Here is a 13,590-nt window from a genome sequence, read left to right as displayed (position 1 = left end):
GAATGTGCCCGTGCGACTTTTGGTGTCTCGTTGTTTTGTGTTTTGGATTCGGATTTTCGTGATGTTTTGGGTTCGGATTTGTTTCGCAAACACCTGCCGAAAGGTTTTGGATTCGGATATTTTTTTGAAAAAAGCATAAAAAGTTCAAAAATCAAGTTTTTGGGCTTATTTTCACTCCTACGCTATTATTAACCTCAATAACATTCAATAACAAGCATTTCCACTAATTTACAGTGTATTCTGAACACCTCACAATATAGTTATTAGTCCAAAACGTTAGCAACGAGGTATCTTTCTGGACTGCGTAGTGGAGTGGTCCCCACAACATAATAAGAAAACCATCAACTGGTATAAATCGCACCGAATAATGTACCTGGACTGCATAGAGGAGTGGTCACCATAATATATATAATAAGAAAACCATTAACTGGTATGAATCGCACCAAAAAATGTACCTGGACTGCGTAGAGGAGTGGTCACTCACCACAACATAAATTAAAAACCCTGAACTTGTATCATTCGCACCAATAAATGTATCTGGACTGCGTAGAGGAGTGGGTCACCACAATATAATAAGAAAACCATCAACTGGTCTTTCTTAATCACACCAAAAAATGTACCTGGACTGCGTAGAGGAGTCGGTCACCACAATATCATTTAAAAACCCTGAACTTGTATGATTCGCACCAATAAATGTATCTGGACTGCGTAGAGGAGTGGTCCCCACAATATAATAAGAAAACCATCAACTGGTATAAATCGCACCGAATAATGTACCTGGACTGCATAGAGGAGTGGTCACCACAATATATATAATAAGAAAACCATCAACTGGTATGAATCGCACCAAAAAATGTACATGGACTGCGTAAGAGGAGTGGTCACTCACCACAATATAAATTAAAAACCCTGAACTTGTATCATTCACGCCAATAAATGTATCTGGACTGCGTAGAGGAGTGGTCACCACAATATAATAAGAAAACCATCAACTGGTATGAATCGCACCGAATAATGTACCTGGACTGCGTAGAGGAGTGGTCACCACAATATTATAATAAGAAAACCATCAACTGGTATGAATCGCACCAAAAAATGTACCTGGACTGCGTAGAGGAGTGGTCACCACAATATAATTAATAAAAAACCACGGCTCTGAATTTCCCCAAAAAAAATTCTGGACTGCGTAGTGGGGTGGCCCCGGTACTAAATTTGATACCAGGGCCACAATATAATAAATAGTTACACCTCAACTGGTCAGAATTCCACCAAACAAGTATCTGGACTGCGTAGTGGGGTGGCCCCGGTACTAAATTTGATACTGGGGCCACAATATAATAAATAGTTACACCCTCAACTGGTCAGAATTCCACCAAACAAGGTATCTGGACTGCGTAGTGGGGTGGCCCCGGTACTAAATTTGATACCGGGGCCACAATACCTCCTCCAAGTTCCAAGTGTAGTGTTTATAACATATTAACACTACACTAATTCTAGCACGTCAAACCTCTTGTTTTAAATAATGACAGAGCATTTAACTTTTGATTAAATTTTTTTAATTTGTTGACATTTTCTTTTACTTTTTGAACATGGCAAACGACCTGTTGAATGGTCACATAATGCCAAAAAAAAGAGTTGCAAGATGGAATTGTCCTTGGGCCCACCCACCCACCCTTATGTTGTTGAAATAGGACATGCACACTTTAACAAACCAATCATTTCAGCGACAGGGCCTACCAAACAACTGTGGCTGAAATGATTGGTTTGTTTGGGCCCCCACACCAAAATAACAATTCATCTCTCCCTGTACAAACTAAACAGACTCTACTGAGGAAAGATGTCGTCCTCATCCTCAACCTCTGATTCCTCTCCCCCTACAGTGTGTACTTCCTCCTCTCACACATTATCAATTCGTCCCTGCTGGACTTCACAACCACAGGTCCCTCTGTACTATCTGGAGGGCAGTGCTGTAACTTCATTGAGGAATTGATTATTCATTTTTATAAACATCATTTTTTCAACGTTGTGAGGAAGCAACCTCTTTCGCCGCCTCACTGACCAGGTTCCCCGCTGCACTAAAAACTCTTTCCGAGTACACACTGGAGGGGGGACAACTCAGGTAAAATATAGCTAGTTTGTACAGGGGCTTCCAAACTGCCTTTTGGAGTTCTACCACGTCACTACCTCCAGTTAATTTTAGATTGCAAGGCTTGTAAATACTTTGAAGATAAAAAAAGCAAGCTGCACAGACTGTGGAGCTAGAAAGTGAAATTAAATGGACCTACATTACTTTGCCCCCCCCCCCCGCCCTACACTTGTAGTTGAATATAATAAAAGCAGCCTGCATAGACTGTAGAACTAGAAATTCAAATATACAAAGAAATGGACAAAGGCAGTTTGGTATCTTTCTGCATCAGATCCCCTCTCCACTAGGAGTAAAATAGAAAACTATTCAGCCGTTATATAATCTAGAATATAAATAGAAATTGAGAAAGGCAATTGGTATCTGTCTGCATCATAATCATCAACATCCTCCTCAGCGCCAGCTACATCAATATCCTCCTCCCGGTGTACAACATTCACACCTTCATTAGCCAAATCTGTAACTGGACTGTGGGTGATCCTTCCAGCATATGCAGAGGGCGTGCTTGCAAATGCTGGATGGAGTCACCTCTTCCCGTACAGTGATGGGAAGGTCAGGGTTCACAACCAACAACACCCTTGGACTCGCCTTGGGGATTTGTGATGTCATCTGTTTAGAAGGCAGAGTTCTTTGCTGTTTTGTTGTTGTTGCTGACAGCATAACTCTCTTAAATTTTTTGTGGGGGGGGGGGGGAAGGAGGGCTTAGATCCTTGGGTGAAGCTGGACCACTAGTCATGAACACGGGCCAGGGCCTAAGCCGTTCCTTGCCACTACGTGTCGTAAATGGCATATTGCAACTTTACGTTTCTCCTCAGATGATTTTAAGTTTCTCTTTTTGCTATTTTTTGAGAACTTGGGCTTTTTGGATTTTACATGCCCTGTACTAGGAGATTGGGCATTGGGCTTGCCAGACGACGTTGACGGCATTTCATCGTCTATGTCATGACTAGTGGCAGCAGCTTCAGCATAGGAGGAAGTGGGTCTTGATCTTTCCCTACTTTATCCTCCAAATTTTGGTTTTCCATTATACGTAGCACAAGAGAGCGTACCCTAAGCCACACACACTCGGCAAAGCCTTTAAAAATTATATGCGGCACAGGAGAGTACCACTGAACTTATACTGCTGAATCAGTGAACTTTGTAATAGCAGTACCACTGGACTTATACTGCTGAATCAGTGAACTTTGTAATAGCAGTACCACTGGACTTATACTGCTGAATCAGTGAACTTTGTAATATATCAGTACAATGGACTTATACTGCTGAATCAGTGAACTTTGTATATATCAGTACCACTTGACTTATACTGCTGAATCAGTGAACTTTGTAATAGCAGTACCACTGGACTTATACTGCTGAATAGTGAACTTGGTAATATTGCAGTACCAATGGGCTTATACTGCAGGATTGGTTTTGCAAATTTTGTTGTAATTATTATTATTTTTAATTATTTTTTTGTATTTTTTTTAATAACTTTTTTTAAATTTTTTAAACACTTAGGAATAATGGGGAAATAACTATGCCCTTAGAAGCACAGAGCACAGGACAAGCACCACTGGACTGAACAGGACACAGCACAGGACCCAGCAGCACCACTGAACTCAGAAGGACAGAGCACAGGACACAGCACCACTCGACTGATACTGCAGAATGTGTGAACTTGGTAATATTGCAGTACCAATGGGCTTATACTGCAGGATTGGTTTTGCAAATTTTGTTGTACTTAAAAAAAATTTAATTAGTTTTTTGTATTTTTTTTTTATAACTTTTTTTTCTTTTTTTAAACACTTGGGAATATTGGGGAAATAAGAACTATGCCCTTAGAAGCACAGAGCACAGGACACAGGACCACTGGACTGAACAGGACACAGCACAGGACCCAGCTGCACCACTGAACTCAAAATTGACAGAGCACAGCACACAGCACCACTGGACTGATACTGCAGAACACAGCACAGCACAGCACAGCACAGAACTAAACAGCACAGCACGAGATCTACCAGGACAGAGGACCACCTAACACACCCTCCCTCTACCCTGATCAATGCCCGAGTGAAGATGGCGGCAACTAGCGGGGAATTTATAGGTTCCGAGTATCGTGAGATCCGACAGCGGGATTATGACTCCGAGCCTCAGTTTCAAGTTTTCATTTGGCGCCAATACCCGGATCTGTCTCGGATCCGACTCAGATCGGCAACGTTCGGTGGGCTCGGATTCAGGAAATCCGAGTGCGCTCATCTCTAATACTAATAGGTGATGAAATATAGGTAGCCTATGAGAGTTCTCAGAGTTCTAAGGTCTTGATAATAAAGTCAAAAATAATAATAAACAATAAAAAATATGAGAAAATAAATAAATTATAAAACTGCTTGCCCTTATGTGTATTACAGGGGCTGGTAATGTAAACATGAAGATGTGGATTTGGGGTAAGACCTGAGGCCTCTAATTATTCCACTGAGCTTATTGTACATCTTCTATATGGTTGCAACACAGAACTCTGAAGTGAAGTTTAGTAGATGGCAACGAAATTAAGTTAATGAAGAAAGTAAGAAAACTGATAAAAATCATTTTGAAGGTATACAGGAAATAACTAAAGATAGGAAAGGTGAAAGGCTTACAGCAAGGTACAGCAACAGGTAAGATACATAATGCTATTTGTATAAATTGTGCCAATTGTAATTGTATGTGAATTAAGTCATGGAAAGTAATATATTTTGTTAAACAGTAAAATCTTATTTAAATACTGTACAAAGGGTATATTTTAAAAAGCCAACTTGATCCATCACTGAAATGCATAAAAATATAGATACAGTTTATATGATCATAAAACCAATAAAAGAAGCATATGTCCAGTTATAAATTCATCAGTAAATGGAGAAAACAAGTAGTTGAGTGGTAACTCTACATCACAAACACAGCTTTGGACACTGAAATACACCTATGTGGGGCATAGGATAGCAGAACAACTTGCTACATATGCGGAGGAGCAGAAGGTTGGAAAGACTAAGTGAAAGATTTAGGAAGAGCCAAGGTGTTACTAGTAAAGTACGTAGCAGGCACACTGCTGTGCTTCATTTTGTAAAACAGGGCAGAAATGAGATTTCATTTTGCGGAGTGAAATTATAGTAATGTCCCTGTAACAGATCCTGTTTTCAGTATTTCCCTTTGAGAAAACATGTGATCATCTAATGGTGCATTTTTACCATTAAACATTATTTTACTTGTATTGCTTTAATAATTTCCTGTCTGCATTTCACTTTCTGAACTGCTCCCTCTAAATGTACAGAACTTGATGATCAGTTTTCCATCATGGGTCTGGGACTGGCTCAATTCACGCCTATGGCAAGTGGGTGCTCAATATAAAACTGTAAGTCCCGTACCTTTAAGGCACTCCACCGTGCCTTTTGGCTAACTAAAATTGTATTCAATCACTATGCTATAAGATGTAATGCATGAATCATGCAATGAGTTCTGTGGGCCTGATTCATCGAAGCACGTATACTGAGTGCAACATGCGTTTGTTTATAAACACACGTAAATCAGCTCTGCATACTCCCGAATTCAACAAGGAATGGATATGTAGATACGTGTGCTGATAAATTCAGGTGTAGGTCTGCTCTGCGCTACTATACAAGAGAGTGCTGGATACATCTAATACCTATGTGGAATACAAATGGCCAAAAGAATTTACAGAAAAAAAAAACAATTAATATTAAGTATCAATGATATAGACATCAGTGATAAAACAATAAAAAAAGTGTTTTTTTCTCTCAATGAAATACATTTATTAGGATGTTTTTATTGTCTACTGAACATAAATAAATGTTTACAGTTACTCCTGATTGCAACCACATGTTATAACACACATATGAGACTGTCAACTCTAGTAATCAGGACTTAGACTAGTGGAGTTTCGCAGGCCCTTACTGTACATTGACTAGGGGCGAAGGCCCCTTCCCTGCCCCATTCCCTCCCAGAAAACATATGCTGTAATAATTGTCCTTTGCGTACGAAGATGAATTGAATGTGGCTTTGTTTAGTTGCGTATCGTCCGGTTCTGGGCATGTGCAGAATGATCTTTGATAAATCAGTCCCTGTGTGTTTCATGTGTCTTTGAGGTTAAATTAATAACCTCTTAACCCTACTCTCGATAGCTTATAAAGCTTCTGCTATCTAATACAAACATATCCCTGCTTGTTAGCTTACTTAAAGCCCTTCTGACAACATGCATGAGTACAGCAATTATGGAGGAATTTTCGGTGAGGGATATGGACTTGGCTCTGACAGATCCTCATTAAGATGACACTGAATAATTCACAATTAGAATATAACAATTCTGAATAAATGTCAAATAAATTGAGTTTAATGCAGAACAAGCCAATTTGGGGGGGAAGATCCGGTAGTACAATTTTCATGTTTCAACTTTGCTTCGCCATACCACAGAATGTCATTATTCACTGTTTTCCAAAGTTGCATTTCACTGAATTTACAAGCTAGGAATAGAGCTTGGAAGAGGATGATCAATTCACTTCGACATTTGGTGTGGTTGGGGTGGGACTGGGAAAACAAGGCCAAAGGGGTATATTTACGATACTGCGTGTTTGAAAAAGTGGAGATGTGGCCTATAGTAACCAATCAGATTCTAGGGCCTGATTCATTAAGGATCTTAACTTAAGAAACTTCTTATTTCAGTCTCCTGGACAAAACCATGTTACAATGCAAGTGGTGCAAATTAGTATTCTGTTTTGCACATAAGTTAAATACTGCCTGTTTTTTCATGTAGCACACAAATATCAACTTTAAATTTTAGTGTACAAATAAGCTATCAAGTATTTGTGTGCTACATCAAAAAACAGTCAGTATTTAACTTATGTGCAAAACAGAATACTAATTTGCACCACTTGCATTGTAACATGGTTTTGTCCAGGAGACTGAAATAAGAAGTTTCTTAAGTTAAGATCCTTAATAAATCAGGCCCCTAGTTATCATTTATTTAGTACAGTCTACAAAATTATAGCTAGAATCTGATTGGTTGTTATAGGCAACATCTCCACTTTTTCAAACACGCAGTTTATTAAATCTAGGCAAAAATGAGGTGAATATTTCATGGAACAGTTTGAAAATATCACTAATCTGTAAACACAACCATATTGTACATGCACTTCACTTTCTGTTCTTACCAACTATTATTATTAATATTAGTAGTAGTAGTATATTTTGAACAAATAAGAAATCTCTTTGTAGCAAACTTGAATAAATATATATCTGGTAGATCATTTTAGGACAAATAGTAAAAATAGGACAATCTGTGCATTTCAATGTGCTATACCATTGTTAATGTCAGACAATTAGTACTATGCCATAAATGTACCTGTCTAATTTTCCTAAACATAACTATAACCAGTATGCAGTTTTATTCATGGCTTCATACAGTTAATAAGGTCTAGTAACAAAGCTATTATGATCCTGTCTACATTTTCTAGTGGCCTTTATACGTCACCCCATAAAAACCATTAACCCGTAATATCCTGCCACTATATAGATACAAGAAAGGTTTAATAATTAATAACTATATATTCTTATAATATTATACTGCTAGGCTCAGCCTGCACTCAGTGTTTACTGGTATGTATGTATTTTCAGCTGTTGCACCTCACACAGGATTATGTCATCATCAGGATTAAATTCCAGCAATATACTTAACAAAGTAAAGGAATTATTGTACATAGTATTCTGGATGTAGAGGCTCATTCAGTTTATAGAGCACGTGAGGCCTGATGACTCCCACTGTTAATCATCCTTAATATACAGAGCTGATGCAGAGATTACCCTTACACAATATACTCATTTCTCCAGATTCATTTTATTACTCGATCGTTGTATATCCTTTGACAGAGAACAGATGTACTGTTAATGCTGACTGCACCTGCTCAGGCATTAAGCATATAGTATTACTACATATTAGTGAATGCAGCAACCTTTGATGTATCTGTAACAGCAACACTAAAACCTCATACATTAAACTGTACTAGCCTGGACACTTGGAACTAAACTTTTCCTTGGTAAATATTCAGCTGTGTAATGGATTTATTTATCTACTTATGTCTCAAATACAAGCAGAGTAAAAAAAAGCCATGATGAGAATAACCTATTGTCAGTTTTCATATATACATTGATAATGTAATACAAACTGACAAGCTAGTCACTATTTCATCCATTTTCATATGTCTGCTAGTGATGCCTGAAGGACCTCTCTCTTGCTCATGTCTGATTGACCCTCAGGGGTTGCTCAAATGACCAGTACCTGACCCTGTCATGAACAGCCAGAGGTGTTTAGTAATGGCTGCGGATGTTGCAGTGACATGAACAACTGTTAAGGCAGAGATGCTCATAATAGTAGTTTTTCAGTAGTTTAGTAGTTTTTCATTAAATCTTTAGCTGAGATTCCATTTACAAGACCCAAATCTTCTTTACTGACAGGAACACCACTGTACCAATTGACCAAGATTAGCCCTTCAAACAGTCCCCCATTAGCTCTCCCAAATCGTTTTTGCTTGAAATATGTGAAATTACTATAAGTCTCAGAATTATTGAAAAATGTAGAAGTGAGAAACTTTACAAAACATTTTGATCACATCTAGCAGCTACTATACTATATTTTGAAGTTTTTATTCCCCTAACATCATCTGCAGTAGCCCAGGACACCTCAATTAAATCATGCGAACAGAAGGCCGCTACTTGATATAATATAGTCCCAATGCTAATGATTGAAGTAGTATTAGCTAAAAGGGCAATAAACAATTAGCCAATTTGAAGGAACTAGAAGATGCTCCAGATCATTATCGTCATCATTGCACACTGTATCAAAGGCCCTGCAGCTCCCGCAAGAGATATAATTCCTAAATTCCCAATTTCATGAACACGGCCTAACTACACTCAGCCTATGCTTTTCCGCCCCTTCCCATTCTACCTCTCCAGATGCATAGAAGCTTATATCAATGATACGCAAAAATCTACAAAAATCTATATATGGATGCATTCTATGTACGCCAAACTCTAAATGAGCCCCCAAATGTTTATTTCCCTCTTTACCATCACTTTACCATCTTGCTTTAAGTCCTACAGTAGAGATGAGCAAATATTCAAAAGTCTTCTGTGGAATATTCAAGTTATTCTACATTTGGCTGCGGAATTTCCCACATTTCTCCAGTGGAATTTGATCTCAAGTGTTCCATGTGGAACTCACCCTATTACAAATAAAGTGTGAAATGGCAAAACAAAATCAGAACTTATCAGAAGAGGCATCAGCTCTGGCCTTATGAAAGGACTGCAGGGGCCTCAGTCATATTACCAGGGGGTCACGTGCAGGCGCGGGCTGGGAGAGGCGTGGCCGGGGGGCACACAGGCGGCCACATCTCATGAAAAGGGATGCGGCATTGATGACGCGGCCCCATCCCCTGTCATGTGATGCGGCCGCCTGTGCTCTGACCGCATCTGATGTCATCAGATGCGGCCGCGGGGGAAAGCATAGTATTTTGTAGCCGGGGGGCGGCCAGCCTACCCCCCGGCCCTAATAGCGGCCTGACCGAGCGGCCCGGGGGGCCGATGCCCCCCTGCCCCCCGGGCCAGCCCGCCCCTGGTCACGTGGGAAGCAAGGGACCCCCTCCCCTCTGGGGCCTATGTTAGCTCCACCACCGCTCAACTCTTATGTGAACTGCAAATGCTCTGCTATTAAGTACTTGGTCCATGTTTGCAGAAGCTGAATAGCAGCTACATTACCTAGGTCCAATAAACACAGACATTTCCTCACACATTATTGCTATATACATGTATTTCTATTTACTGTTCGTACTCCTTAATCCACAACATTTTACAAAAACTCAGTAATTTACAGAATAAATCTGTAAACTAACCTAACAAAGCATAATACATCAATATTATTTTTGCATGTATAGCCTGATGAAAATACATTTACAGTAAAGATGCATTTACCTAACATATAATCAAATTTACATCATATCTCATAACAGAATTTTTAGGTCCATATAAAGTGAGTAAAAGGGAAAGCATGGAACTGAATAATAGCTATTGCTGCTTGAAAGAGAATAAAGCAATTTAATGTAGAACAGAAGGCAGCTGTATTATGTTGTAAGGGTTTGAAATAAAAGACTACTCTCTGTAAAATATAGAGTAGCTGTCATTCCTGTGTGACAGTCATTTGACTCAGCAAGTAGAGGCTTTGGTAGTTATAGATGTCAGTCCTCAGCAAAGTGGCAATTACCAAACATATTCATTCCTTATGGGATTTATGCTTTGTCATCTGTAAATAACTGAAATTATCCAAACGCACAAAAATACATATTTGCATATAGGCATGAATATGTAATATGTTTAATGCAATCTACTGCCAGTACGACTTGTATCATGATATCCGGATGTATCTTATTTATAGTACATGCATGTACACATTACACTAGGTACTGAGCTGCATACTGCATATGTTTGTTATGTATGTTTTCAGGAGTTCAGTTCTGGAAACGGTCGTGAATTTTTATTGCCAGCTGTCAGTTTTAATTCACTTTACAAATGAGTTTGCCACGTACATGACATGCTATTCTCTGAAATCAATTCGATTAGCTCAAATCTTCCGCACAAGCCAAATGCTTACACATAGCAATTATGTAACATATAAAACTCCAAACAAAGAATAACACAGAAAATAGCTTCTTTTAGAAACACCTTACTCAATGTTAATGCTAGTGACACTGATATTTTGCAACCTACATATGATCAACAACAATCAACTTTATAAGAACAATATATTAAAACAATATGTTTAAAACACATATTTAGTTAAACAGAGACAGGTAGTAATAAAATATGCATCAATGAAAAGTTATTGACATAAAAAACTTGTCTGATTAGATAATATGACACTAGAAAATAGTGAGTCTTATTTTTTGCACATATGACCACCTTGGTGAAGCTGTTAATAGAGCTATCTACTGAGAATCTTCTTGCTTGTTTTTTATATGAAAAGCAGTATTGAGGCTGACATTTATAGCAACAGAGCAAAAGTGTAGCTTATTCCTGTGCTCAGCATACATAAACCTATTTATATATCATTTACAGTCCATTTAAGGGACAATAAATCAAAATCCCAAACTAGTTATACACATTAGAAGCATTCGTTGTATAAAGGAAGTAATTAAGATGCGTTATTCATTATTCAATACAAATTAACATAATATGTTTTTATGATACTAGTTTGCTTTTTGTCTTTCAACTCCCAGTAGGACTGTACAGTAGATTGTAATGCAATGAAATTAGAGGACTTGATTTGAATGCTTATTAAAAAATATCTCACGTCAACACTTGCTGTCTGTTCACATGCATTCATGTTCTCCGGATGGTACAGAAGGTGAAACTTTCAGATTAACTTCTTGAAAAGTTTTCACATTCACAATCAAAACACTGAGAGCTGTTAGAGAGATGAAAGTGTGATAACACTAGAATCTAACTGCACGATTAAAAAACAACAACAACCTAGCAGCAGTAACAATATAATATGTTTCACTGCTACATATGCACACTCTCCCTCTATCTGCTTTACCACAATGATGCTCTCAACATGTACATCACTTAATGTAATTGCTGGGCAGGGGCAGGATTTGACAGAGGGATTCTAAATGTGCCCTTCTCCAAAATCTGTATCTGGTATGTATACTTACAATACACATACTATATACACTATACATAGCGAACATTAGATAGATGCCCTGTTTTGGAAACGCTTACAAATCACACTGCTCTTCAAACAGGTCTCAATGCAAGAGCCTGCGGGGTGTGTTAATGATAATGGCAATGCAACAGTTCCTCTTTATATTTTAATCAGTAAGCCTGAACTAGAGGGTGCCCAGAACCCCTTCCTGCACTTGCCTATGCATTAGTACTGACTTATTTCTTCTGTTTCACCAAGATAGCAAGAGTACAAATACAAATGAAACAAACATGAAGATAAGTAAAGCAGACAGATTACCTGCGCTGTGCGATGTTTCATGAATATATAGACGTTGTAGAGTAATTCCCCAAAAGCCAATAACGTACAACAAATCCAGAAATTATTCAAGGAGGAAAAAAGCTTAAAATTCCCAACGACAAGTGATAAAAGCGATATCCAGTGCAATGTTTGCTTCACTTGATTCCCCTGGTATGATATCCTCAAGTTTTGTGATTTAGAAATGATAGCTGTCTCAATGTAATATCTTGAGCAGTGTTCTAAGCTCCTCGCTTCTCTTCCCCTTGAGCTGAGGGCAGGAGATGATGCTGGCGTGGGGCCAGAGTTCAGAACCAGCAGATAAGTGGACAGCGCCTGCACAGCACAACTCTCCAGTCTCCGAGCCAGGCTGAAGCCATGCCCACTCCCTCAGTTCTGCTCTTCACAGAGACCTCCCCGCCCTAGTGTGTAGACGTCATTTTAACTGTCAGTCCATCTGCTTCTTTCACTCTTTAACATGTTGTTGTAAGCTCTTCAAGTGCAAGCCATCCTACCAGCACAGGCGAAAACAATGAAGTATAGGATGTAAGAGGAGGGAACTGGAGAGATGGATTAGCATGCACAGCGTTGGAATGCTCTCACTTCCTCCGACTTTAACACCATGTAGTGAGACCCCTGCTTCTCTGCACACTTACTCAAAGCGTCTGCTCTGTTCCTCTCGCCTCCTGCCTCTTCTATGAAGCAAGAAAGCAACCGCTGTCTCTCTCCGTGCTGCTTCTGAACGAGTGTTACAGAGAAGCTGATATGTTATACTGCTTGCAGAGATTGCATAGCAGCTGCTGTATTTCAGTGTTGTAAACACTGCCCTTTCTTGCTATGCTTATGTATTTTTTGCTTAATTTCTTTGTATTCAGTTACCTTTATAATTTTTGTTTGGGCAATTTGTGATCTTAATTTCCTTACTTCACAACAAAGGATACCAAAGTACTTTATATAGTGACTGTGAAGACAAATGAGTGTATTCAATAAATATGTTTTGTTATACTGTCTTAGGGGTTTATTTTACATTATTGGCTAGTGTGCAGCATTAAGTATCATCTTGTATCGTTGCATACCGCAGTGATCCAAAATGTACTGTTGCTTGTTTTTACAATGCCAGGGCTCATTGGTGAGTCCTGGCAAATCTCTCCCGCCCCCTCCTAAACTAACTAAAAAATCCTTGACTGACAGACGATCATTGCCCGTGAATCAATTTTAGACCTAGGGAAAGACGTGACTCAGCAGCCTATTTTAAAGGGAAAAAAATGTAGGCAGCCTAGTGACCCAGCCCAAGGTAGTCCACTATGGGACCGGACTTCCCCCCTGTCCCCTCGCCCAGCCAGCCCTTGCCGAGAATGGAGGAACTGCCCACCGTGCGGAGATTGCGCATGTGCTGCTAAGGTCATTGGAT

At 39.1% G+C, this 13,590-nt stretch overlaps 1 protein-coding gene across 2 annotated transcripts in view; it reads right to left on the bottom strand.

Annotated features, from left to right (window-relative positions):
* FSTL5 (follistatin like 5) overlaps positions 1-12,881 on the bottom strand; it is a 497,380-nt gene extending 484,499 nt beyond the window's left edge. For both annotated transcript variants that reach the window (XM_075198057.1, XM_075198064.1), the window contains exon 1: positions 12,183-12,881. In XM_075198057.1, coding sequence (XP_075054158.1) covers positions 12,183-12,203 — 21 coding nt within the window. In that variant the 5' untranslated portion in view covers positions 12,204-12,881. The remainder of the gene's footprint in view (positions 1-12,182) is intronic.
* Positions 12,882-13,590: the final 709 nt, after the last annotated feature.

This window comes from Mixophyes fleayi, chromosome 1 (genome assembly GCF_038048845.1).
Source record: "Mixophyes fleayi isolate aMixFle1 chromosome 1, aMixFle1.hap1, whole genome shotgun sequence".
In the NCBI taxonomy this organism is placed as follows: Eukaryota; Metazoa; Chordata; class Amphibia; order Anura; family Limnodynastidae; genus Mixophyes; species Mixophyes fleayi.
This window is presented reverse-complemented; position numbering and strand designations above follow the sequence as displayed.